This window comes from Grampus griseus (assembly GCF_964374135.1).
Source record: "Grampus griseus genome assembly, chromosome: 13".
Taxonomy (NCBI): Eukaryota; Metazoa; Chordata; class Mammalia; order Artiodactyla; family Delphinidae; genus Grampus; species Grampus griseus.
Window position 1 is genome coordinate 20,578,964 of NC_139007.1, and position 27,881 is coordinate 20,606,844.

Genomic DNA, 27,881 nt, shown 5'->3' on the forward strand with positions numbered 1-27,881 from the left:
AGGTGCTACAACAGCTTTGCCAGGCACGAATCCCTAAGTCTAAGCCCAATTCCTATTTGCCGCCCAGTCACCTGGTGAGGACTACAGCTCCCAGAAGGCAACGCTCCGCTCCCTTCCTTGACTCCTGCTTCCTTAGCCGGCCGGGAGTTGTAGTTTACAAGAGAGCGCCTTGGAACCGAGTTTTACGCACTCGTCAACATAGACTGGGCGGAATAGGCCTCTCCTCCATCCGGATCCTCCCGTTTTCCGCAGCCTTCCGATTCATTAGCCTAATCTTTGTGCTTGGCTGGGCGGGAATCCGTGGCTGGTCGGCCGGCGAGGCGCTCTAGGCCGAGCGGCTTTCGTCTCTATGACCCCAGGAGGCGGTCCCCGGTGTCCTGCGCAGCGCGCGCGAAGGGGGCGCGCGTCAGTTCCGCGCGGTGCTGTCGGGGAACCATGGCTCCTCAGAGAGGTGAGGCCGGGGGCTGCTGGGACTGGGGACTTGGGACCCCGCGGGGGGCGGTGGCGAGCGGGCGTCAGCGCTGGTCTGCACCTGTCGGCGGCCGGCCATCCTCCGCGCCCGCGGGGCTCTGGGGCCCAGGGGCCAGGCCGGGGCGTCGGGCAGCAGGAGTTTGTGTTGAGCCGCTCTCGGGCTTGAGCGCGCGCCGCCGCCGCTCGTGGCAGTGCGGGGCAGTCAGCCTCCCACTGCGGCTGCCTTCCTCGCGGCGTACTCCGCGATGGACAGTTCGGCGGCCCGAAACTACGCCTGCCTCGACGAGTTGGCAGTGGGTGGGAACCGAATTCAGACAGACCCGGCGAGGGGCCGGGGCGCAGGTGCGGGGCTGGAGACGCATCACCCAGCGGGAGGCAGGATCGGTTTCTGTTCTGGCCGGGGTCACCGCGGCTGCTGTCTCCGCTGCGCCTCCTGCCCTAGGATGCACAGAGGCATAAGGGCATGCTCCGGGTGCAGAGCCTAAGCAGCGGCTGGCCCACGTAACAGCCACTAAAAACATCATTGGGGCATTAAAATAGCATTGCAGCCCTAACGAGGTGGAGAAAGCAGTCGTTAACAGAGTTACTTCCAAGGAGAATGTTGTATGTTGTTAGAAGGAATACTTTGATATTTTGCCGGAGGGGTGGGGCGAGATCCACTCCCCCGCCCCCTTCCCCAGGGATAGCACATTAGAGTAATACTGTTTGATGACTAATTGCCATTTCGTGAGGGTGAGTCTGATTAACTCCGCAGCACTTCTGCTTTGCTGAGTCCGGTAAGTAAGTAAGGACGAGAGCTGAATTTCTGAATGGTAGAGCAGTAGCTAGGAGAGGTTGGGCAACACTCTTTCTCCACCCTTCTTTCGTAGAGCTCTTGGCTTTACCTCTGAATAAAGTTGAGCAAATATTTAAAGAATAGCTTTTTGCATGGGTACCAAATTATTTTCCTGGTTGAAGAGGCCACGTTTATTATTCAGGCCCTGCCCAGGGGGTACTGTCTGTAGTTGCATATGCTTCTCTTATTTGCTTTTCAAATAAGCCCAACCTTAAGTCTTTTTGTAGCAACACAGGAAGTAAAGGGAAAAAAGTAGAATTGTTTTGATAACTGACATAAAATGGGAATAGCGAGATTAATGGTGAAGGCAAGTTCAGAATTACATAAGTCGAATCATTATCTGAAATAGTTGCCACAATTTACAGATTTAGGTTTACTGCCAATACATATTTGCTGTGCCTGGGTCATGTTATAAATCTTATATATGCCCATTAGAAATGTGTAATACAAAATTGCAGTTTCCTGAGCTTCCTGATATTCACAAAGGATTTATTTATCTGGGACTTAATGAATTTCCAGGTTCTCAGGTGTTACAAATAATGTCTCCTCTAAAATATAGTAAAGTATAACTGAGCAAAAGATTTAACTCCACACTGTAAATTTCATTTGGGGGGCATTTTCCACACAAAAACAGATACTGCGTGGGAGCTAATGGGAACTTTGTGAGAAGGAGAAAACAGTGCTGATGTGCCAGTGTGCCCACTCAACAATGCAGTTGAGTTGTGGACTTTTTTTTTTTCTCGTGGTGGAGCCTCTGGGCATGCGGGGTGGAACCCACGCCCCCTGCAGTGGAAGCGCGAAGTCTTAACCACTGGCCCACCTGGGAAGTCCCTGTATGGACTTTTGATATTACCCTGAAAAAAAACTGAAATTGCTAATAATTGAACTTTCATATTGGAGAATTAATGACTGGAGTGAAGAAGATATTTTGATCTAATGGTAAGCTGAAATTAGAGAAAATAATGCTTAAAAAAGCATTAAGTATTTTTAAAAAGTTTATTATATGTTTTAAAAGTGGTATTCTATACCAAAGCCCTATATGTTATACAAATATCTAAACTTATTTGTTTACGCTTCTATTTCCATCAGTAGTTATTTTCAAGAATATCATCTATATTCCCATTAATCACGATTCTAAGAGGTGTACTTTCAAAGTGTTAAACATTCACTATGTTGTTTTGGAATCAGGAACCTATATAAGAGCTAAAATAAAGTAGTTTTTAGTTTGGCGATCCTAACATCTCTTATTTATGAAAGTATTGATAATCTAGGATATGGGCTGGTAAACTTTTTCTGTTAACAGCTGATGGTCTCAGTCATAACTACTCATCCTGCTGTTGCCCGGCAAAAAAAAAGTAGCCATAGATAGTTCAGAAACAAATGAGCGTAGTTGTGTTCCAGTAAAACGTTTTTTATGGACACTGAATCTGAATGTCATATAATTTTCACACATCCCAAAAGATTAACGAAAAACTTTTTTCCGTTTAAAAATGTAAAACTATTCTCAGCTTGCAGGTCATATAAAAATGAGAGGAAATGTAGGTTGCTGACCCCCGATCAAGAAGATGGGAAATGCTTTCTCCTGTACTGCTGTTTATTTTTTAAGTTTTACATTTCCTCCTGTGTAGGAAAGTTTTAGAGCAAGCAAAGTATTATAGTAATCTCCTTCAATCCCTTTTACATTAACATTGCTTTTTGGGTCCTCAGATCTATTGGAAAGAAAGTTTAGGCGGAGAAGCTCTATTTCTTCTATTTTACCATATTACTTTTCAGTTAAGACCTAACGTAATTTAAAAAATCTGCCTGAAATTTACAAATAATTCTTTAATTCACCCAGGGAAAAATATTTATATTGAATAATCTGTTTCCTAGTGAGTTTCTACCTTACCATATAACTTATTTGAAACTCCTACTTTATTTTCCTGTGCAAGTCACCTTTGAATTGTGGTTAGGCTGCCAAAGTGGTGAACAAAAGTGTACATAGGGGTAATGTAGTTACAGTAGCAGCCCAGAGTTACCCCCTGTCCCTCTGGTTCTTAACCCAGGTTGTCAAAGTATGGCCCATTGGTCAAACCCAGCCTATCACTTGTTTTTGTATGGCCTATCAGCTAAGAATGGTTTTTACAGGTGAATGTTTGTAATTAATCTGATGGATCCCTAACTTTGAAGACCAATGAAGCAAAATATCACCCACGCACCCCATAGAATTCCCTTCTTCTCAATACTGTAAAGCATTGTACTCAATAATTATTATATTTTGAATTTTTCCAATTAAATATAAATTAAATGTGAAAGTATATTTTCTGTCTTGTCACCTAAGTACCTACATGATATCCTTGATTTTGCCTTGTGGCCTAAAAAACCTAAAATATTTACTCTTGGCCCTTTACAGAAAAAATTTGCTGATCCCTGTTTAACATGTGCCTTAGATTTGAAAGGTTACAGGTAGCTGGGGATGAGAGAGGTGTGAAGTGGGTAAAGAAAGTAGACATAGTTTGAGCATTAGGTGATGGTAGTCTCAGAGCAGGGCTGGGAGTATGGAAGGAGCCCTGGTACACCGGTGCTTGTGGTTTTATTGAAGGTGTTGGACCGGCCCTGGCACCTGAGTGATGACTGCTGCTCAGATATACTTGCAAGAAGTTCTTAAATTGAGTGTTCATAAGTTGTGTATATTTCCTGGATTTCAAGTTTTACAGAACTTCATTCTTAATACTCTTTTTTATGGTGTTATGAATTATCTTTCTTAGAATGCTATGAAATGAGAGGCTGGATGTAATTTGTTTTTTATTATGATGAAGTTCTATATTATTTTATCACTCCGTTATTCCTTTTGTTTTCTTTCTGCTGTCTCTCTATTTAGAACATACATTGCAGTAATCGTTTTCATCTTGCTTTTGTGTTTTGCTTTCACAAGTATGAATTATAAAGATATATAAAGTATGTGATTTATAACATCCTAAACTAGAGTTAGTTATGCCATATAACCTTGCACTTAAGCCCTCCCCAGGAACAAAATCTATGCCTAACCAGTTGATACTTAAAGTCAGCTGTGTTTTGTGTGTGTATGTTTGTTTCTGTTCATGTAGTTGGAAAATATTGTTTTGAAATAAATTTTTAAACGTATTTTGTGCTTGAAATTGAAGGCATTTTGAGGTATAACACTGCTTAACTTTTATATACATAATATTGTCTACTAAATAATATCTTTGTTGCACGTATTTTCCAGAAAATGTCAATTTATTATTCAAGTTATACTGCTTGGCAGTGATGACCCTGGTGGCTGCAACTTACACCATAGCTTTAAGATACACAAGGACATCAGACAAAGAACTCTACTTTTCAACCACAGCCGTGTGTATCACAGAAGTTATAAAGTTATTGCTAAGTGTGGGAATTTTAGCTAAGTGAGTATAAATACTTTTTAGTGTGTTAAGTTATTAATTTTTTACTCAGTTATGTTCTTTATCAGAAGATTCAAGCTACATCTTTGTATGTTTGATTGCTTTAGAGCAGTCTTCCTCAACTCAGGACAGTTTTGCTCCCTTGGAGATATTATTTTGGTTGACCCAACTTGGGGGATGCTACTGGCATCAAGTAGGTGGAGGCCAAGGGTGCTGAGAAATGTCCTACAATGTCCTGTCCTCCAGGACAGCACTCCATAACAAAGAATTACCCAGCCCCACATATGAGTAGTGCTGAAGTTGAAGAATTCCACCCTAAAGCAGGGGTTAGCAAACTGTGGCCCATTGGCCAAATCCAGTTTGCTGCTTATTTTTGTTGCAACAGAGACAGTATGGTGGCTCACAGAGCCTAGACTATTTACGATTTGGTTCTTACAGGAAACATTTGCTGACTTCTGTTGTAGAGGAATATTATGATAATAATAGTTATCATTTCTTTTTTTTTAAAGGGCTTCAAATGCTTGGCTTATTTATTTACATTTATTTATTTGTATTATTATTATTTATTTTTAATTTATTTATTATTTATCATTTATTTATTTATTATTGATTGATTGATTGGTGGCTGGGTTGGGTCTTCATTTCTGTGCAAGGGCTTTCTCTAGTTGTGGCAAGCGGGGGCCACTCTTCATCACAGTGCGCGGGCCTCTCACTATCGCGGCCTCTCTTGTTGCGGAGCACAGGCTCCAGACGTGCAGGCTCAGTAGTTGTGTCTCACAGGCCTAGTTGCTCCGCGGCATGTGGGATCTTCCCAGACCAGGGCTTGAACCCGTGTCCCCTGCATTGGCAGGCAGATTCTCAACCACTGTGCCACCAGGGAAGCCCTAGTTAACATTTCTTGAGTGTTTCCTGTATTAAGTGTTAGGCACTGTGCTAAGTGCTTTTCATTAGTTATCTCATTTAATCTTTATATATTTTTTAGGTTAAGTACTATAATTACCCGTATTTTATCTATACAGCATCTGAGGTTCCTCCCTTGCTATACTTTTACTATGTGGCAGCACTGGGTTTTGTATCAGTAACATCCTATGAAAATCGTTTTAGCCAAGGATGCAGTATAAGAGAGGGTTAAGAATAGGGGCTTTGGAGTGAGACAGACCTAATTTTAGTCCTAGACTCATTGGGATTATGACTTTCCACGTATTCCTTAACTTCTCTGAGCTTTAGTTTCTTCATTTCTTCTTTTCTTAAAGTTTATGTTATAAGTCTTCAGTCCTGCCCATAGCCCAATAGTTTTATGCTTGTCTGTTTTCATTTCCCACATTATATTATTCATAGACTGGAATACTTTAAGTCTGATAAAAATCAGATGACTTTCTCACCACCAATAAAGAAATATATGCAGTGAGTTTATGGGGCTGAAAAGGGAAATTCTAGACACTGAGTCTATAAAACTAGGGGTCAGAGTCCATTCAAGACAGGAAAACAGCCATAGTCTGTGGATGAGAGAAAAACAGCAACAAGAGACAAGAGAAAATGAAACAACAGGAGGTGAGCTTTGGGTTATGTTGTATAGTTTCTTCATTTCTTAATTGGAGAAAATAGGGTTGTGAGAATTAAATAAAATCTGGTAGGAAATTACTTGGGGAACGATTTATGAGATGGGGACCCATCTGGGTCATGTGGGTGGGTGAATTCATCTAGGTTTCAAGATGTGGGCTGGTGAGAGTGGGAAGTAGTGAGGAATAGCATGTATGTAGGTTTAAATTACATTTAAACACTTTAAAATTTCATGTAACAAATATTTATTAAGTGATTTCTGTGTGACAGTTTTATCATAGGTGCTGGATATACAGGTATGAATGAAGTAGATATGGTTTCTCCTTGCTTGGAACTTAGTTTCAGTGGAAGAGACCGAAAATGAACTAGTAAACACACACATTATTACAAATAACCATCAGAAAAAAATACTCTAAAACTGGCTTGGGAAAGGAGGAAAGAACAGAAAATAACTTGAGACTTGATGGTGGAAAGCTTTAATAGAAAATTTGTGTTTAAAATTTATCTTGTAGGCAGAGATACTGTGGCAGCCTAACTTGTTAGGTTGCAAGTAGGGTAAAACCTCAGACCTTTCACAGCTTTTTACTTAACAAGATCCATTTTTAAGGAAATTTGGCTTCCACTATTCTGCATAATGTCAGGTAAAGGAGGGGCTTTATTGTACCTTTAAAACTTTAAAAGGCAGTGTTCCAAAGGAAAAAATCTGCTTGAAGCTCTAGAACAACATCCATATAACAATTTAAGCGTTAATAAATTAATAAAATCTTAGGGCTTAACTTCTTTTAAAACAAAAATGGCGATATTGGAAAAAGGGGAATAGGGGAACACATTTCTTCTCCTTATTCCCCAGCTTCCTTAGGGAGAAAAAATCATGACCCAGGAATGAAATAGGGCTGTCAAGCATGAAATCAGCTATTTTAAACTGTAAGATCAGATCATGATTTTGTTGTTTCGTTAACTGTTAAGACTTTAAAAACCAATGTGCAGAAAAGCAATGAGGCCTTTGGTTTAACTCAGCAGTTGGGCTAGTGTCCTGCTAACCTGTCTGCATGACTTTTTGTTTTACTTTGATGCTTTTTCAGCTTTGCATTGCTTGCTATTCTTAAGTTATTCAGTGTTATGGATATGGTCAGTTGTAGTTTGTTTTGTGGAAACGTTTTTGGAAATTATATCAAAATATTAATGAAAGCAGAAAAGTTTCCACGAGTTCACCAGACAAGTCCCAATAATGGTGTTGAAATAGCAACAGTGTGGAAAACTAAATACTGTACTTCATCATCATGATTATCACCAGTAATCACTTACTGTGTATGTCACCTGCATAGTGTAGAGGCTCTTTTATGAACATTTACCTGCAGAGTACACAAGACCAGGGACAGTCAGGACAAAGTAAAGTATTATGACACAGAGTTTTGGTGGTTGGCATTTGACACTACATGGCTAACAAGAATTGGCTGTGAAGAAGAATCATTTAAAACACAGCGAGTTTCCAAGTGGAAAAAGCACTGGAAAATCATAAAGCATGAAAGAAGTGAAATGCATTTGAAATTACTGGATTTTAAAGCAAATGTAATTTTTATGGAGAAACATGTTGGCAAATTATCATGTTCTTATTCAAAACACATTGGTAGAATGGAATACCTGCTATTCATAACAAGAAAATATTTTATTTCTTGGAGCAAAGGGGTTACTTTTAAGAGGCATCTGTGAAAAATGTTAATCTCTTGGAATGATAAAAGAGTGATAGAGAAAGGAGAATTTTACCCATGAGGTCACAGGTTGATAGCTACGGAATGAAATGAAAGGATATCGTGATTGCATCTTCAGCTTCTTCAGCAATATGTCATGAGACAATCGTTAATGAAACTAAAGCATAGCTGTGTGGGAAACATACCCAGTGAAAATGTTGCGGGCTTCCTCTCTGAGGAAGTACATTTAAACCCAGACCTGAAGATTGAATCGAAGTTGGGCAAGAGAATAGCAGAGAGAAGGTAAAGAGAACAGTGTGTTTGAAGAACAACAAATCAGTGTATGTGGAGTGCTGTGAGAGGGGAGTGGTGCTAAGATGAAGCAGGAGAGGTCGGCAGGGTATCAAGAGTAATTCTATGGGCCTGTAAAGGATTTTGGATTTTATCTCAAGTGCATTGAAAATCACTGAATGGTTTAAATCAGGGACTAACATGGTGACCCACATTACTTTGAGTTACTTTGTTGATTCCTTTGAGGAGAATGGATTGGAAGGGTATAAGAGTTGGAAGTAAGGGAGCTTATTAGAGCCCAGGGATTGTGGCCATGATGACAGAGCAGGTGATGAAGGTAATGGAATTGAGTTATGTTCTAGAAGTAGAATCTATAGGACTTGGTGATGGGTTTGGTGACTTGATTCTTACTATCTCAGTAGTTACCACAGACACTGAATTACTGAATACTGAACTTTTGCTCCTAGAGGAAATACAGGGATAGGTTCCTGTGAGCCTCTGGTCACAACATTTTCATCAACTGATCACTATATAACCATGTTTCTGTTTAAAGACACCTTATTTAGTACGTATTGTTGACTCATTAGCATTGAACTCAGGGCCAACAGCACTATTAATCATGCTCGCACAAAGCTTATCTAACATGTATTTTCTCCATAAGGCACCTCACAGCTTTCTTGCACTAAGGGACACTAGCCAGCACTTTAGCACTATTGCTATAATATATAATGTTATAAGTTGAAATTGCCTTAGAAAAATCAAAGAATAATGCTTCTTTGGGGGACAGTTGTGAAAAATGAATTTTTGAAAACCTAATGAGCAGATATCTAACTTCTTTTCTTTAGAAAGCAAGTAACTACACTCTGGAATACCAGCTGTTAATCACTGTCAAAATATGTTATGTAAAGTGCCAAACATCCTCTTTTAAGATTGCAGCAACTAAGTTTGCTGCCTTCAGACATTCAGGATTGTTGCTGTTGAGAATGGCAGGCTGCCAGAGTGAAGGTGTTAAGGAAACATTCTTCCCCGTCTCCCCTTAAAAACAGGTGAGGGAAACATGCAGGTAAACACAGCTAATTTTCATTTCATTCTCGTGCCACTGCTTTAGCCTTAGCTATTATTTCATCTTCTACGGTGAGAAATCTTAGGTTGAGGGAAGTTTTCATTTGCCAAAGGTACCTTTTCTAGAAAGTGACTGGCAGTGAGGATTCGAAGGCAAGTTCCCTGATTTCTAATTTTCAAATTATAAGTATTTTAGAACAAAATAATTGAGCTGTTTTGTGATTAGCTAGGGCAAAGATAAGCATTTAGTAGCATTGTTAGACATTTCAGTAATAGCAATAATTTTATTTTTTGTTTTTTCTCTTAAGTTTTTATTTCCAAATGTTAAATTTTACCATATTCTTTTTTTTTTTTTTTTTTTTTTTTTTTTTGCGGTACGCGGGCCTCTCACTGTTGTGGCCTCTCCCGTTGCAGAGCACAGGCTCTGGACACGCAGGCTCAGCGGCCATGGCTCACGGGCCCAGCCGCTCCGCAGCATGTGGGATCTTCCCGGACCGGGACACAAACCCACGTCCCCTGCAGCGGCAGGCGGACTCTCAACCACTGCGCCACCAGGGAAGCCCTAAATTTTACCATATTCTTGATTGCAGTGTATTTGTGTGGGTGTATATTGTTTTTATGTTTTGAGAGCAAGTTTTACACAAGATGCCCCTTTGTCCCTAAATTCTTCAGTGCCTATTTTCTAAAAACAAGGACATTCTCTTACATAATAACAGAATATCAAAATTGACACATTAGTATTGATACAATACTGTTATCTAATTCATAGACCTTAGATAATTTTGTTGCCCACTGATGTCCTTTAACAGTAAAATAATCACACTTTACAGTAGTATTATATCTCTAGCTGCCTTTAATCTGAGACAGTTCCTCCATCTTTTTTTCTTGTCTTTGACATTGTTGAAGAGCATAGTCCATTTAATTTGTAGAATGTCCCACAGTTTATGTTTATTGATTGCTTTCTTATGATTAAATTTAGGGTTTTGGTCAGGAATATCATAGAAATGATGTGTCTTTCTCAGTGCAGTGTATCACGAAGCACATAATATCCATTTGCCCCATTACTGGTGATTTAACTTTGATTCCTTGATTAAGGTAGTGCCTGCCAGGTCTCTCCAGATAAAGTTACCAATTTTCTCTTTGTAACTATTAAGTATCATGTGGAGAGAATCTTTGAAACTAGGTATATATCCTCTTTCTCATCATTTTTATTGTTCTTTGATGTTGCCAAATGGTAATTTCCCAGTTCCATCATTCTCTATACATTTATTGGTTGGCATTCTACTCTAAGAAACTTTCCCTTCTCTCCCTCTTCCTCTCTCTCCCCCCTACGTGTCCTTCTCCCTCTCAGTGTGGATTCATGGATTATTTTATTATATTTGCTGGAATCCATTATTATCATTTATTTCGATGCTCAAATTGTCCCAGATTTGGACAGTGGGATCATCTTCAAGGTTCCTCCTGTTTCTTTTCTTTTCTTTTTCACTTACATATTTTCATCCATCTTTGAGCAGGTTCTTTTTAGCATAGCAAGATGTTCATAGCTTATCTTATACTTTCCCTGCCCCAATCCCAAAATCATACATTTCTCTAAGAAGCCTTGTTCCTTTTTTCCCAAAATGGTATTTAGAAACCAGAATCTAGACATGAGGTGTGCACATTGCTACTGGGGGTATCATAACTTCTGGGCCCTTTCAGTAGCCAGAGCTAGGTAACATGTATGTGTATACATACATACCTGTCTGTTTCTCTGTTTCTGTATATATGTGTTTGTGTATACAACTATGAGTAATATATTATTTGATACCTGCAATTCTGATCCAGTACCACAGAGTTCATTGCAACTTTTCCCTTTTCCAATGGTGGTGAGTTTGACTTTCATTATCCTCAAGATATTTACTTATTTGCTCAGTCCTAGAATACATAATAAGTAGACTCAGAACTTCTAAGATACAGCTGTGAAAAAGCAAACCTACTAACTAAAGTTCAGTATTTGTATGTAGGTTTTTTTTTGCCTTTAGTTTTAGAGCATATAGTAAAAAGCCTGTGTCTTAGAATACTTGGGTTAGTTCTGTTTTTCTCCTTCCGTGTAATTTTGGTATTCATTAAAAAAACTGACAGGGTTGTTTTTTCTTTTTTTGGTTTCTGTTTGTAATTAATTTGGAGTTTTCCACCATCCTTGTTGATTTTACTTACAATTTCTAGTAATCTTTGGAATATGAAATTATACTTGTTTCAATCAAAAGTTAATTTAGAACTGCAAGGAAAAAAAGGGGAGTGTGTGGAAGAATTAATGAATGGCTACTTTATTTTGATAAATAAGGTTTAAGGTTTATACAGTCTGATTGGGGAGTTCGATTACATGCATTGTGTGTGCATACAGTTTACACTGCTTTGCTTTTTAACTTTTTTTTCACTTAAATGTTTTATCTTAGAGATGGTTCCATGTCTGTACATAGAAATCTGTCTCATTCTTTTTAAGAGCTGTGTGGTATTCCACTATATGGATGTATCACATACACCAGTTTCTATTGATGGGCATTTGGGTGTGTCCAGTCTTCTGCTACTACAAAACAAAGATGTAATAATTATCTTTTTATATACACTGCTGTGTACATGTATAATTACATCAGATCACTTTTATATTGAAAAGGAAATTAATAAATCCTATTTTTGGGGAGGGGAGCAGCTTAGCAGTTGGATGTTGCAAAAGCTTTATATGTGGGTAAGTTATTTTTTAAGTATTTGACTAAGTTACCAATTTCTAAGTTATAATTCCAGTTGAAACATCAAACAATACATTTAAAAATATTTTAGTTTTTCATAAAATAATTACTATAACAATTCACAGGAAAATTGCTAGTTAGCTGTATGCTTTACTAAACCCTGTCATAGCTATTAAAATTGATACTTTTGATTTAAGTCTGTCATTTGTGATGTGAAAAGGAAATGAAAACACTGCATGTTGTCTTAGAACAAAGTCAACTTTTTATTGTTTGCTATCCACCACAGCCTGTAAAGACTAAAGAAACCTAGAAGGAGGTGTAAATGTACATACACTTTGGGTGTGTTTCGTAATAAACCAAATGCATCTTAAATCTTTGTACTACTTATCCAGATAAGACTGGAGAAAATTATTTTACTGTTTCATAGTATTATCTAGAATAATGAATGAAGCTCTCAGATACCTATGTCATAGATTATCCAGCCCTATTCTGTTTTTCTTGCTGAGTTTACATTTTGACTGCCTCTTTGTACTCAATGCTATAAGGGGTTTAGGGTCATGGGGAGGAAGTAAAAGTCATGTACCTCATATGATGGGTATTTTTGTCCTCAAATGACCTCATTATTGGTTTTTAAACCTAGCTTCCCAGAATCTTTTATGCGAGTTAATTTTAATTAACTTTGCAGATGATAAGAAATTTGTAAGGGAAATTTAGATTTCTTAAACTCATGAGTAACTTCTGCTGTATTATTCCATTTTGCACAGTGCCTTGGTAACCTAGCCAAGGATTTCAGGCCTCCTAGTAGTTCTCCTCAGATCAGGAGCTGGAAGAATGAGGCCTACTTTTGACCAAACATAGATCAGAAAGAATTGGTTTCAGCTGGTTGATAGGAAAGTTGGGGGGGCTGCAGCAGCGGAATCTCTCTGCAATCAACATGGAGCGTCAGCATTCCTTGAGGTAACAACAGGTTGCACATGGATTCTATTCCAGTGATAAAAATCAAAGAGTAAATTTAATGGGACAGACTATATCTAAAAAAATTAGTGTATGCTTTTTGATTATACACACGTTTTCTCTTATCTCACAATGTCATTTATATAATTAAATTCAATAAATTTGTTTTTAACAAAAGGTACTCATTAAAGTGCTTGGGATTTGATTTCCAGAAAATATCAGAGCAGGAAAATGGAAGAAAAAGTGGTCTTTGGTTTTTATGTTTTTTTAGTATTCAGAGAACACTATTCAAGGCTGTAGTATATTGAGAATTGATCATTTATCTTTGTCTACTTAACAGTAAAACAAAAGGATAGATGATTACTAATGTTTTCTGGAAGATATATTGCTATTACTTTTTTTAACTTTAGTGAGTAAGACTGTAAGTTTTAGAGCTGTATTCTTATTAAATATATTAAATTAAGCAAGATTTAATCTAATACCGAAATAATTTATCTCCTCCTTTAAAACTTTCTGTGCGGTAACATTCCCCTATATTCTTTCTTATACCTCCTAAATCTCTTTCTAATATCATTAATTATTTTGAGCTTTTGTTTTTTTTACAATTTCTTTCAGCATTCTCTGCTATTTTTTGCAACTTATTTCAAAATATCTTGTTATAATTATATAATATTGATAGAATTCTAAGGTACCATGGTGAAGCTTGAGCTTTCCAGTAGTTAGCATTCTGGTATACCTTGGCTTCTCTTATATCTACATTAGAGAAGGAAGCAGAAAAAGATAGTAAAGTCTTTCTGGCAGTGGAGAAGTAATAGTTCCTAAGTATCCAATAAAAAGGATATAGCCAGAAGAGCCAAAGACCTGAAGGTTAATCTGGACACACCATACTCTACTCGTTTTTCATGTTGAAGGAAAGGAGTACTCAGATTGGCTGGTGATGTCTCGCAGGCCCTTCATTTGATGTGAAAGCTGAAAAGTGGGAGAAGAGATAAAAGTGACAGGGAGAAAAGGGACCTCAGCAGCCTTGATTATTGGTACAGCCATGGTTAATAGAAGAAGCTGTTAGATCCTTAAGCAGCCTGTATTCTAGCAGAGCAAAGAGAGCCAGTGATAAAGAGATCAACTCTGTTCTCTGGATAGGCAGAAATTCATTTGATACCATTGAGGGTTTAGAGTATCTCTAAGGAGTGGAGGTAAGATGGCATTGCCCATAGCTAGGGATTAGGGAAGGGATAAGTGGCTACTAAACTAGAGCTTGAGGAATCGTATGTGGGAGATAAATGGACATGGAAGGAGGTGGACTGTGAAAGATAGGTACAAACAGGTACCTCTCAGTAGTTCTTTAGGGAGCCACTCTGAAGATACATTAGTATAGAAGTCAGCATTTTGGAAGGGCATTAAGTAATGATATAGTAAAAGCAGTGTCCTGTACTTCACACAGCCTGTAAGATTTATGTCTCTGCCATCATGTTTCCTAGTGAGAATTATGACAATAAAGAAGATGTTCAATTATATCACCTTGTTAAAACGGTTCTTTGAGTTGGACCTCTGTGATTCTTCTTTTTCATTTTAATCTTTTTTCTCTTCAATTTTATAATTGAGGGAAAACTTTGAGAAATTATTCTTTATACTCTTTTAAGAGGTGGAGAATTATATAGAACATCTTAGATTTGTGTTAAAAAAAAGAATGGTAAATGGGTAAAGGGCCAACCTTCAGCTATCTGGAAAACTCTACAATGCAGACTTTCCCAGTAATCTTCTGGCATTCTCTCCCTCTTCTGCATGGAGTGTAGAGTCGCCCTCCAGGCTGTGTGCATTACTTTTCAGCATGTAGCTTTGGCAGCAAAGTATGGTCTGTAACTAAGAAGGGCATCTTTTGTTTCTGTGGCCTAGGCCAAATTTCCTGTCTTAATTATTTTCTTGGGGGCTGGAGTGTTCTACAGTGGATAAGGCATGGGTAGTTAATTAGACATTATGGACTCTTTGCTCCTCCTCAGAACTTGGTAATTATTTTTGCACTATTTAAATATGAAAATATCCAATTAGTGACTGTTGATTCTAATGTTAACCCAAAATATAGAGGCTCATTGTGAGTTGAAATAGCTCCATCTTCCCAACGAAGTATTATGGTCCTTTTAAGGATCTTGTGAGGGGCAGTTAGGAGCCTTTTGATGTAGCACTTTTTTTTGGTGTTAATGCTTATAAAAGTGTTCTTTGATTTGTATTTTCAGGAAATAAGTGAGCTGATTTACAACAGGGGGAAGTATGAGCCAGATTAGCTAGTTCCTCCTGAGGAACAATAAGAATACTTAAGAGCATGCATCAATCAATATGCACTCAAGTAGTAAGCTTTATGTATGTTCCAGGTACAGTTTACCTTACTGATATTAGTAAATTATTCAGATTTCCTGCAAAATTATACAGATACATACTTGAATTTTATGAGAATATGCTTATTTAAAGATTTATTGTCTGCCATATTGCACTAACACGGAATTAATTTACAAATAATATTGACCTGCATCACTCAATTCCTATCCCAAGTAACTTCTATAACTACTAACGCTTTTTTCTTTTGTTTGCAATTAAAATCTATTGTAATTTTAAAAATTAAAAAATACATATGCAACCTGATTAATCTAAAAAATAATCTGGGTGAACTTGATGCAATGGCAGTTAAAGTGGCAGGGATTACATTAATTTTTTATAGGTAATATCGGCAGTTCTGGTTTCCTGGTACTCTCATTGTTTAATATACTCAAAAGCCCCTGAAACTTTGACCAGAGGATGAGGGTGGTAAACCTAATTGTCATATTTTCCCAAATGAAGATTGTAGTTGTTTTTCTTTTATGGGGATGCATTGCTGGTTTGCTTCTTTTAATAAATCTAAAATCAGTTAAAAATTCTAGAAATAAGTATCAATGAACGTAACACAATGTAGCTATCCTATGTGTGACAGTATCTAATAGAAAGGATGATCTTTCATTTTCTTCCTCATCCCTTCTCATTTCCCCTTTTTGTTTTCAAAGAGAAACTGGTAATCTGGGTAGATTCAAGGCATCTTTAAGAGAAAATGTCTTGGGGAGCCCCAAGGAACTGATGAAGTTGAGCGTGCCTTCCTTAGTGTATGCTGTGCAGAACAACATGGCTTTCCTGGCTCTCAGCAATCTGGATGCAGCAGTATACCAGGTAGGTGAAGTAGATGATAATGGCAGGCGCAAAATCTTAAAAAATGTTTTCACGGTGAAAAGATGTTTTACTAACCCTTTATCAAACTATTGAATATTTTTCTCTACAGCTGTGTTCATATCAGAAATAATACATTTGTGTCAGAGTCTAATGTAAACCGAGCTGATGAGTTCATCGTTTGTTGGTAGGTGACGTACCAGTTGAAGATTCCTTGTACTGCTCTATGTACCGTTCTGATGTTAAACAGGACGCTCAGCAGGTTACAGTGGATTTCAGTTTTTATGCTGTGTGGAGGAGTTGTCCTCGTACAGTGGAGACCAGCCCAGGCCACAGGCGTCGTGGTAAGAAGCTAAGCGCTCACTGTAGCTAAACGGGAACTTTCCAGAGTCCTGAGCACTCCACACAGTCACACAGAAAAGAATGGAGCATGATTCATAGCCTCTGCCATATAGATACGCCTTTTTCCCCTTAGGGTGATGTTATTGTCAAGGAGAGTAATACCTCCGGGCTTCCTTTTCGAGAAGGAAGCATATGCATAAACTATGTTAGAGATGGATGGTATCTCAAAACTCCATATAATGCAACTCCTTCGTTTTATGGATAACAGAATTGAAGTCCAAAGAGGTGAAGTCACGTACCCAGAGTTGCACAGTTAACAGCTAACCTATAACTCAGTTGTGCCAACTTCCACAGTGTCTGTGTTCAAAACTTCTAGGCCTCTTTTAGACATTTTCTCAGAAATACTGGGCAGAGTTTTCCCCGTCTTAATTTTCATGTTCTCCCGCAACTCACAAAATTTTTTATCATTTTGCACATACATCCACTGTCAGCAGTGGGTCTTACAGAATAGTGTTTTTCCCAATAACTGGTAACTACAATAGGGCAAAAAGTGCCTTTACTTCTAACTTTTAGTTGAAGAGTTAAATGTTAAGGTATATACCTGATTTTTTTTTTTTAATATATTGTATGCTTTAATTGGTTATTTTCCCAAAGAGAAGTAGGAAGTGGAACTACAGTAAAGGACCTGAAGGTCGGGAGCTTCCCTCTGCAACTGCACAATCTTCTTTAACTCTTAGCAGATGAAAGACCATGGTGCTCTTAGGAGTATAAGGCAGCTGGGGATGTATGCAGAGCTTGTGAAAGTAGAAAGCTCCTTTTTAGGTAGTTACTTTCTGGCCTCGTGGAAGAGTTTTTTCCCCCAGAAAGTGAGTTTTAAATTAATATGTATTGTCTTTACATGATGTTTAAACGTGCTCATATTCTCGGTGACATTTCAAAACACTGATCAACTATGCACTGCACGTGTAACTCAGATGTAGAACTGTAAAGAATTTGTTTGGGAAGTAAGGCAAACACTTAAAAGTTAAATATGAACTTCCAGTAACACCCTACACCTTTAGAAAAGGGTCACCTCACCTAGGTAATATGTGTGAAAAGCTTAGTAAGCTTAGTAAGCAGAGTATTTTACTTTTGGAGCACTCTAGAAAGTTCTTTCATATTTTAAACAGAATGTAGCTTCCTGTAACTGCCTCTCATTGTTCCTTGTTCTTGTCAGAGTAACTCAAATCCCTGCTAACTCCATAGGATGAGCCTTTGAATGTTTGAGAACAATGTTGCATCTCCACCCTCCCTGTCTTTTCTTCTCTCCCACTGAGACAACCTTGTTGTTTCTTTCTATAATATGGCTTCTGGAGACTTTATGATCCCTGGCTCGTGCCCCGGTATTGCCTCGTATTTCTTTTCTAGGTGCATTTATCCGTTCTTTTTCCTCAGTGTGTCCTAAAAGTTCACGCTGTCTCCAGATAATGACTGAGTGGTGTGAGGTATAGTTCACTAATTGCCTCCTTTATTCTGAATACCAGAGACTTGTTAAATCAGCATAAGGTTATATTAGGTTTTTTTTTGGCTGGAGGAGGCTATCCATTATATAACTGATTATACAACCACATGTAGCTGTTTCACACGAATAGTTTGTCTCAGATGTATTTTGTGCCGCGGGCTTCTAAATGGAAAATGTGTTTATATTTATTAAGCCCATCTTGTTAGCTTTGGGTTATTGTTCGAGCCTTTGAGGACTTTCCAGTCCTTATCCATCATTAGCTTTTTCTTTGAATGTTATGCTTTCTACAGATTTGACACCTATGTCTTCTGGGTCTTCTCTGAAAATTTTAGACAGGACAGGACCAGAGCTGTGGCTATACCTCTAGACTCTCTTTAGCTTGACTTTTTTTTTCTTTTTCCTTGCTTAAGAAACATTCTCTCTCACAGTTTTTATGGGTCAGGAATTAGAAGGTGCCTGCCTGAGCTGGCCTCTTTTAGACATTCTGGCTTGAGGTCTCTCATAAGGTTGCAGTCAAGATATCGGCTAGGGCTGCAGTCAACTGAAGACTTGCCTAGGCCTGGAGGATCTGTTTCTAGGATGGCTTATTCATATGCCTGGCTAGTTGATACTGGTTGTTGGTCTAGCTTGGTTTTATTCTGTTAATTAGCACTTTGCTATATGAGCACTCACTCAGCTGTGAATAGAACTACTGTTATCCTCACTACATTTCTGTCTTGTTCACAAAAATATTATGCAAATCTGTCAGATTTCTTGCTAAACATTATCTCTATGGAATTCCCCTCAGCACTTACACTAGGAATTTTCAGTAAGAAAATTTGGTAAGTCGTATTCTTATGGAAGCCACACCATTTTCTTGTGATGACCATTACACTCTTGATGGTTCCTTCAAAAGTTCTCCAAGTCACCTGTTGTAGCATTTCGCTGGTATTCAGTAATAACAACAGCTGCAGTCACGTGTCACACTGGATACTAGCAGTGTTCTAAGCGCTTTACATACATTAATTCACTTATGCTCACAGCCACCATACGAGGCATGTATTTTTATTTCCATTTTCTTATGAGGAAACTGATAGGCAAAGAAAGCTAGCAATGGTTCAACCTTGCTTGGATCCAGGCAGCATGGCTCCAGAGCCTGTGCTCTTGGTGAGTGTACTGGGCCGCCTTACAGGTCTCAAGCCGCTGTTTATAATTTCTGCAAAGAAAGCTAGCAATGGTTCAACCTTGCTTGGATCCAGGCAGCATGGCTCCAGAGCCTGTGCTCTTGGTGAGTGTACTGGGCCGCCTTACAGGTCTCAAGCCGCTGTTTATAATTTCTGCAGATTTTCTTTTCTTCTGCCTTTTTGAAAATCAGGACAGTATTTGCCCAATGCAAATTTTCTGGCATAGCTTCTATGCCCTATTATTCTTCAGAGGTAACAGTGATCAGTACCTTGATTTGCTACTATTCTTGGTCAAGATACTTCTGAATTTATTTAGGTAGGTGTTCTCACAACAGCAAACCAATGTCTTGGACTTCAGTTCCCATTCATTCAAAGTCATTATTCAGAGAGAAAATGGAAACTAGGTTTGGGTAACTCTTATTTTCTTGCTATCTAACAGCATGTCATCTAGCCGAAGAAGCATACTCACTCTTTTCTTCCTAAACTAAACATACTTTTAAAGGCCTTCTTTAAATTTTGCAAGCCTCCATTTACACTGTTTTCAGTTTTTTGATACTAAAACTCCTGGTCCGTTCCTCTTGGTTTTGTGTACTGTAGTTTTTTGGTTTTTTTTAGTGTTCCTATGAGAATTCATTGAAGATGCCCTTAATTAGTAACACTGATTTCTTTCTTTACTGTTCATTAGAATCTCATTCTTAAGAAACTCTTACCCTATTAACCCATCCTCCCACTAGCTATGGAATTGTTTTAGGTTTTTGAATTTGATTTATTCAGGACTGGAGCTCAAGTCTCTGAACTATGCTGTTTGGCTATTGCTCATGCTAAAACGACATGTTTGCCATTTTCCTAGGTTTCCATCACTTCTACTTCATCACCCAACAGTTTCTTTCTTCTTTTGGCTGCATTGGGTCTTTGGTGTGCGTGGGCTTTCTCTAAGTTGCGGCAAGCGGGGTCTGCTCTTCCTTGCAATGTGCACAGGCTTCTCATTGCGGTAGCTTCTCTTGTTGTGGAGCACGGGCCCTAGGCGTGTAGGCTTCAGTAGTTGTGGTGCACGGGCTTAGTTGCTCCGCGGCATGTGGGATCTTCCTGGACCAGGGATCGAACCCGTGTCCCCTGCATTGGCAGGCGGATTCTTAACCACTGCGCCACCAGGGAAGTCCCACCCAGCAGTTTCTTATCAGCCAGAATTAAGTCCAGAGAAGCAGTGTCTATCACCATTTTTCCTAACTGTAGAGATTAAACTGGCAGAAAAGCAACCAGGAATTTGTCAGACACTATCTTTAGTAGCTTGAGCTTCCAAGCAGTTGTTGGGATAGATGAAATCTCACACCGTTATTTTTTCTCCTCTCTATGCTGGCCTTGTAGATTGTATTAGGAAAGCATCCATGTTTATCAGTTGTAGTCTATAGTAGTGGTTCTCAAACTTTAGTGTACATCAGACTCAACGGGAAGGTTAAACAGATTTCTGGGCCCCATCCCCATAGTTTATGATTCAGTAGGTCTGGGGAGAGGCCTGTCAATTTTCATTTCTAACAAGTTCCCAGGTGATGATGCTGCAGTCGGTCCAGGGACCATACTTTGAGAACTGTTAGTCCATAGTATCTATTTCTCCTTTTATCTTCATGCAGACATTTTAGAGCAAGCTCTCTCTCTCAGGTACTTAACATCAAGTAATACTGTCCTTCTCTCAGGCTTATTTATTTTGAACAAGGTATGTGCTTGTCATATTACAGACACGTGTCTCAACCCTTTAGTTTCAGTGTTGCCACTGAGATAACATTTATCTCTGAAGAAAGACTGATGAAAGCTCCTGATGGTTAGTTTAGGGAAGAGGAAATACAGTTGAAACAATAGGTTGGGGGCCCATATACCTGCATCTGTTTGTTAGCAAAGTATTATGATTATATATATGTGTCAATCTCTCCCATCCATGAACTATTTAAGAATCAAAGCTGTGTATCATCTTCATCTTTATTCATTTAGAATATAAAACAGTATATCTGGTACACAGATGGCATGCTATTAATATTTGATAAAAATTCAGTGAAGTAGGAAATCTTACATGTCATTACTCCATCCTGTAGGTGATAGGGAATAAATTAAACAAGTCAAACTGCCACCATTTCCATGCTTGATCCTATAAGAGCTTGAGTTGTGGTGGCAGAAGTTAAAATGAAGAGGCGGGCTGACTGCACAGTTCTGTGCTTGGGTGCCCATTGTTATTAGGAAGTAGGCACACGTTATATCAAGCGTTTACTCTGGCTATAATTTGAGGGACAGGTTTTTAACGTAAGTACTTTGGTTTATCTCTGGGATGGCCTTTTGTTTGGTCCTGTCTTACTCTATAGAATAGCCATGTCTGATATGGCACATACTTTCCGCAGAGCTATAAACAGATTTTTGTATTCATTTGTTTGTTCTCTTGGATGAATTCTGTTTACTAGTCACTGAAAACAACTTCTAAAACATTACTATTGCAGGTGGAACAGAATCCATTATTAGGGTTTGGTGCTATAGCTGTTGCTGTATTGTGCTCAGGATTTGCAGGTAAGTCATAAAAGCATTTTATTCTGTTGTCAAATTTTTTAAAAAACATCAGACTTTAAATAGGGATTGACTTTATCTTGCTTTATCAAACTCAACTTTATTCCTATTAAAGCTTATCTTCTTACTTAATAGCTATATAGTTTTATGTCAGCTGTTTTTCCAGTAAGCATGTGGTAGTGTTTAACACAGTTTAGACCTCAGTCCTTATTCATCTTTGCAGTTATCTAAGAATGTATTTCTGTCATCCTTGACTATCCCCGGTCCAGCCAAGATCCCCAAAATAAATTAAAAAATGGAGGAAGTTAGCCATCAGAAAGCTCAAGTACCTCTTTCTATTTTCCTGGCACTGGCACTATCCTCAGGTTCGATTCTGCTGCTTTAGGTTGTTAGTTACTAGCTCAGTATCTGTATTTCCCTGGTAACCTCAAGTTCTTCCTCTGCTTCAACAGATTAGGAATTATGGAGTAGGGAGGAAAGGGGGGTGATCACTAAGAAAACCTAATACCCAGAAGTAACAGCCAAAAGGGGAGGGAAGAATCAAAAATTACTAACATCAAATAAATGTGGAAGTCTGGACTCATATGTGTAGGGACAGGCTATCCTTCACTGAATCAAGAAGAGAAAGTATGGATGTTAAGTGCAATGTAAGAAATGTTTTAGAAATGGTTCCAACATGCCGCGGAGCGGCTGGGCCCGTGAGCCATGGCCGCTGAGCCTGCATGTCTGGAGCCTGTGCTCCGCAACGTGACAGGCCACAACAGTGAGAGGCCTGTGTACCGCAAAAAAAAAAAAAAAAAAAAAGAGTTAGTACTCTATTTTTGACTAAGGAAGTATTTTTCACCTCTGTATCTAGTCATTTGATAAGAGGGAAAATCTAAATTTAGGAATATACTTAATGATAGCATCATGCTAAACTTTTATTCTTAGGAAACAACAAATTAGAAACAAAAATTGGGTTACCCCCCAAATAATACACTACTTGATTTTTAGCACTGTTTTGAACAGTAAAATGTTTGTGTCCAACAGTCTATTTACCATAAGGTGTGTATTCTCAATACACAGTTGAGGAAATGGTACGTGGTTTAATATCCCTCTATGCTTGGAGTAACTGAGAACTGAATAGTTAAATGGTTTCCCAATAGTTAAATGGTTTTCCCAGATAGGAAAATCAAAAATAGAAATAGGAATAGCTACTATATGTTTGTTCCCATTCTCTGGCTCTTTCCAACATAGGTTCGTCAAAAACAATGTTGGTTTTCATTTGAATTTTTAGTTGATTAGTACTTTAGTGGCAATTCCTAAGCCTCTAATTAACAGTGTTTATAACAAAAATCTTTAATGTCCTTGCTAAACATGCATTCATTTTCAGTATAAAACTTACAGCTGTGCTATGTGATTTTGTGGGTGGGGTGGGGACACATGTGTGCTTTTGGAGCACCTAAAAAAGTGTCGGATCCTCACCCCCAGAAAAATGCACATAGACACAAAACATTATCTAGTTAGGGAGTTCACAGTCCTTCTAACATTGTGGGTGAACTTGGTCTGTAGACCCCTGCTTTAAAGGAAAATGGCTTCACTCAGCAAGTTCTATTTAAACTTTATTTTGGTTGTGTAACTCTCAGAAAAAATCCTAAGTGGTGATTATATAGGTTATTTTGCAAAGTTGGGAGTATTCATACTAGGCAGATATTATAGGGGTATGTTTAAGATAATTGACTCTAATAGTATATAGTGTTCCAGCTGACCAAAGCAAGTCTTTTAGTGGCATTAAGTGAGCTTTTGTGATCTATCTCACTGCTATAATAAAGGCGGAAACTATTAATAGTAATATAAGAGTCTCCTGTTAAATGTGGGTTTTTAGAAAGCTCCCTCTTGGTTATTAATTCTATGTGCTCTGTAAAAATACAAATTGGTAATGTTCGGTATGCCATGCGTCACAACCAACATAATAAATCTGCATTTAATTAATGTAAAATGTGTGTTCCACAAATCATATACTTTATTTAGAATAATAACCCCAAAATATAATATAAAGACATTTTAGATTAATTTCTAATATCTATTTCATATTTGCATGCTTAATTTTCTTTCAGGAGTGTATTTTGAAAAAGTTTTAAAGAGTTCTGACACTTCCCTTTGGGTGAGAAACATTCAAATGTATCTATCAGGGATTGTTGTGACATTAGTTGGCGTCTACTTGTCAGATGGAGCTGAAATTAAAGAAAAAGGATTTTTCTATGGTTACACATATTATGTCTGGCTTGTCATCTGTAAGTATCCAGGAATTAAAGGTTCTGGGTAGATCTCCCCCCCCACCCTTTTCCCTCAAGTTAGATGTCCATTTTAAGCCTTTATAGCATTTTGAAATTATTCCTTTGATACTGTGAATACCAGTCTGAAAATCTAATTTTGGTTTTATTGACTTACTTTTGTGGCAAAGCTATCCCAAAGCAATTTTGCCGTCACAATCAAACGTATCTAATGTATTAGCAATAAATGTGTACAGTTTAGCAGTAGACTACATAGCCCTTTGGGTATCTGAAAAACAATGTTGTTTTGTAGGAACTATGACTCCTAGTACAAAATCTCTCAGATGGCTGCTTCTAAGGAAAATAGTATTTTCCTAGGTAAATTAGCATGGCATCTCTGGGGGTGAAAACTGCCTCACCATCATAGAATGTTCCATTTATTTGAGTGTTAAGATTTTCTTTCTTTCTGTATGCGAGTTCTTGCTAGTGTTGGAGGCCTCTACACTTCTGTTGTGGTCAAGTACACAGACAACATCATGAAAGGCTTTTCTGCAGCAGCAGCCATTGTCCTTTCTACCATTGCTTCAGTGATGCTGTTTGGATTACAGATAAGTATGTCTTAGTTTGTACTGTAAGTTTTTAACATGGAAGAGCTTCTCACTACCTTGGTTCATTTCATCTTTCATTAAATATGGCAGTTGCTTGTAGAGTTTACAGAAATTCCTAGTTTTGTTACAATTTATCCTACAGGCGCAGCAGTTCATAGTTGTGTGGAATGTGTGTCCACAGTACTTAGGTTGTTTAAATGGTTCTAGAGCTGAAAGTGAGCGGGCTACTCAGTAGAAAGAGTGTTTCTGCAGACAAAGCCTCCCTCGTTAATTTCCGCAGTGGAATTAGAGTAAACTTTTTATTCTGAGGTAAGAACAGAATACTTCTTTCATTTCCCCCTTAGTTTGTACCTTCCTGTTTTAGACTTGGATATAAACTGGTTTTGAAACTACAATCCAAATCTAAATTTTCTCTTTAATAAAGCTATTTGTTTCATTTAATATGTAATTAATACAAAATTCATTACTATAGCTGGCATTCTAGGACCGCCTTTATGCTGGTCCTTCTAATATAATTTTCCCTAGCCATATCCACCATTAGTTGGCTTCTGACTTATTTAAGCAGTGATATTGACTTAACATTTCCCGGTGCTTTTATGGTGTGATAATTTTCTTTACTGATCAGTTATACCATAAACTAATACATGAGAAAAATCTGTCAAATATCAACATTAAGTAAAAGAAACACATCTGGCCTATATTTACAATTGACTTGCTATAAATGCAAATAGAAGAATACCAACCTTGTAGAAATCTTAGAAAAAAATGTGATAGTTTGGTTCAAATCTTGCTTGTACCATTTATTAGTTGTAAAACCTTGGGGAAGTTACTTAACCCATGTCTCAGTTTGTCTGTAAAATGGGAATGATAATAACACCTATCTTGTAGGGTTGTTTTAGGCAAAGTGCTTAGAACAGTGCCTGGCACATAGTAGGTAGGTATTCTGTATAAAGCCAACTACTTACCATTTCAGTAACAGATATTTCTAGGCCCTCCTTCTGATGTTTTTCTTACCTGATTTGTGTGAACTTTCACTTGTAGTTCTGATCCATCCTTATGCTCAACAAATCCTATGCCTGTGCTCCTAAAGAATATTTGGAAACAGTATAAGTGCTTTTTGGTCAGTGTCCTTAGAATGTCTTAGCAATCTTAGTTTCCTATTTAGATTTAATTTACCCTCTTCCCCTTTTTGGAAGGCAAAGCTAGTCTTTTCTAGTTAGGGATGAACTAAAAGTCATAGCTCGATGTTGTTTCTCTGCATGACATTTTTAAAGCTATTAAGACTGTGCCATTGTACTCCACATAGAATATTGTTTAGTTTTGACATAAGGATTTATTTATATGATGCCTATTTGTCAAGTTAGGGCAAGTTGTAATTCAGTTGTGTCCAGATTTTCAGGATTAAGATAAAAAAAAAAAGATGTTAGCAGAAAATGGAATTTTACTCATTAAATCACCACCTCATCTCCTATTCAGAAATCTTCAATGGTTTGAATCATTGGTCACCTAACTCTTTGAATTTTGCTCAACTGCCTTTTACTCTACTAACCTTAACTTTCACAGGTTTCTAGTTTTCATGGAAAATCCTTATTCCACTGCGTTTTCTTTCAATCAGCATATAGGGATGTTAGTATGTTCTTTGTCAGTGGTCCAGGACAGTCATACTTGCGTTCTTGAAAAGTATGTAGTAAGTGAATTGTCACTCCCTTGATTTCACTACTTTTTCTGGTGAGTGGGGTGGGGGTGGAGCTAGAATTGATGACCTTTCTAAACCTTACCATCATCATATAGAACACTTAAATTTATTTTCCATGTAATCTGATAGTGTAAACCCACAACTGAAAGTCTTCAAAATTTTAAACTAATCATTTTTACAGTTTTAAGAACACAAATACAGATTCCTTTTTTTTTTTTCTTTTCAGCACTCACCTTTGCTCTGGGTACTCTTCTTGTATGTGTTTCTATATATCTCTATGGATTACCCAGACAAGACACTACATCCATTCAACAAGGAGAACCAACTTCAAAAGAGAGAGTCAGTGGTGTGTGATTTTTAGCCTCAAAAGAGATTCCTACTAAGACTAAACCATTTGCATTAAACTAGAGCCTTAAGTCAATCCCAGAAGGTAGCTTAAAAAAAACAATCAAAAACTGTGTCGTATAAGCATTAAGAAGAAAGCTATGTGAGCGTATTGCTACAAAGATTTAATGTGGCCTGTTTGGAATCAACCTGTTTTGTTTTAGAATGAAGGATTTTTATTACTGTATATATAGTGTACATATAAAGTATGGAGATGATGTGGTATTAAAAAAAATCATGCAAGGCTACAATATTTAATTAACAAGGTTTGGGATTATGTTAAGGGTTAAAGTGCCAAAGCCATTTCTGTACTAACTGTTCTCTTGTGCAGGTACCAGGGGAGAAGGGTGACCCGTCCTTATTCTCCAGTGCATGTACAGTATTTGGTCCCAGCAGCAGTAAAGACCTAGCTCTTTTCTTACAAAAGAGAGGCAAAAACAAGACAGGCTAGTTCAGAAACAAACTGAATATATAACTTCTCAAACTGAATCTATTTCATAACTCAGACAATGATTTCTGGGGGGTGACTGAGTACTCCTCTAAAGTGCTGTATTTGTGCCATTCATTGTCTGGATTCACATTTCTTTGCTCTTAGATGATATACTTTTCTTCAAAAAATATTTCTAATGTCACTTTTGTACTTTTTTTTATGAAGTATGTTTAACTGTTGAGCTCAATAATTTGTGAAATTTCAGTGTTTTTTAAAAAAAATTTCTATAATGTTATGGGAAAATTCAGCAATAAACTTAATTTATTTATATGAAACCTGTTTGATCACTATTTGTATTGTAGATATGACCATTAAGATAATGCAAAAACAGGCTTCCCTGGTGGCTCAGTGGTTAAGAATCTGCCTGCCAATGCAGGGGACACGGGTTCGAGCCCTGGTCCGGGAAGATCCCACATGCCATGGAGCAACTAAGCCCATGCGCCACAGCTGCTGAGCCTGCGTGCCACAACTACTGAAGCCTGTGTCCCTAGAGCCTGTGCTCCACAATAAGAGAAGCCACCGCAATGAGAAGCCTGTGCACCGCAACCAGAGAAAGCCCGCGTACAGCAATGAAGACCCAACACAGCCAAAAATAAAATAAATAAATTAAAAAAAGAGAATGCAGAAACATAAACACAAGCCCAAAACATTAAATTTTTTACTTTCTGTATGTTGGAATTTTATCTAGGCTGTTTGGTTGCAAAAAATAGCTATAAACCTCTTCCAC

General features: G+C 38.0%; 2 protein-coding genes across 5 annotated transcripts in view; one reads left to right on the top strand and one right to left on the bottom strand.

The window, feature by feature from the left end:
- Positions 1-421: 421 nt before the first annotated feature.
- SLC35A1 (solute carrier family 35 member A1) lies at positions 422-27,397 on the top strand. Of its 2 annotated transcripts, XM_082668666.1 has the most exons (8): positions 422-451; positions 4,533-4,710; positions 16,018-16,177; positions 16,366-16,518; positions 21,661-21,727; positions 23,821-23,997; positions 24,454-24,588; positions 26,507-27,397. In XM_082668666.1, the coding sequence occupies exons 1-8, from the start codon at positions 436-438 to the stop codon at positions 26,632-26,634; spliced, it is 1,014 nt and encodes a 337-aa protein (XP_082524792.1). In that variant the 5' UTR covers positions 422-435; the 3' UTR covers positions 26,635-27,397. The 2 variants fall into 2 exon arrangements, with proteins under 2 accessions (XP_082524792.1, XP_082524793.1); XM_082668667.1 differs by lacking the exon at positions 4,533-4,710 and having other exon boundaries at positions 434-451.
- The window catches only part of RARS2 (arginyl-tRNA synthetase 2, mitochondrial), a 98,625-nt gene continuing 84,687 nt past the window's right edge, over positions 13,944-27,881 (bottom strand). Inside the window, exons 22-23 of one of the 3 annotated variants that reach the window (XR_014297594.1) lie at positions 25,599-25,668; positions 13,944-13,957 (exon numbers count right to left, since the gene is read on the bottom strand). The gene's annotated coding sequence lies outside the window, so the exon portion shown is untranslated. Of the gene's footprint in view, positions 13,958-23,803; positions 23,938-24,613; positions 25,669-27,881 lie in introns of those variants that run through there. The other 2 variants (XR_014297595.1, XM_082668665.1) reach the window with 2 other exon arrangements.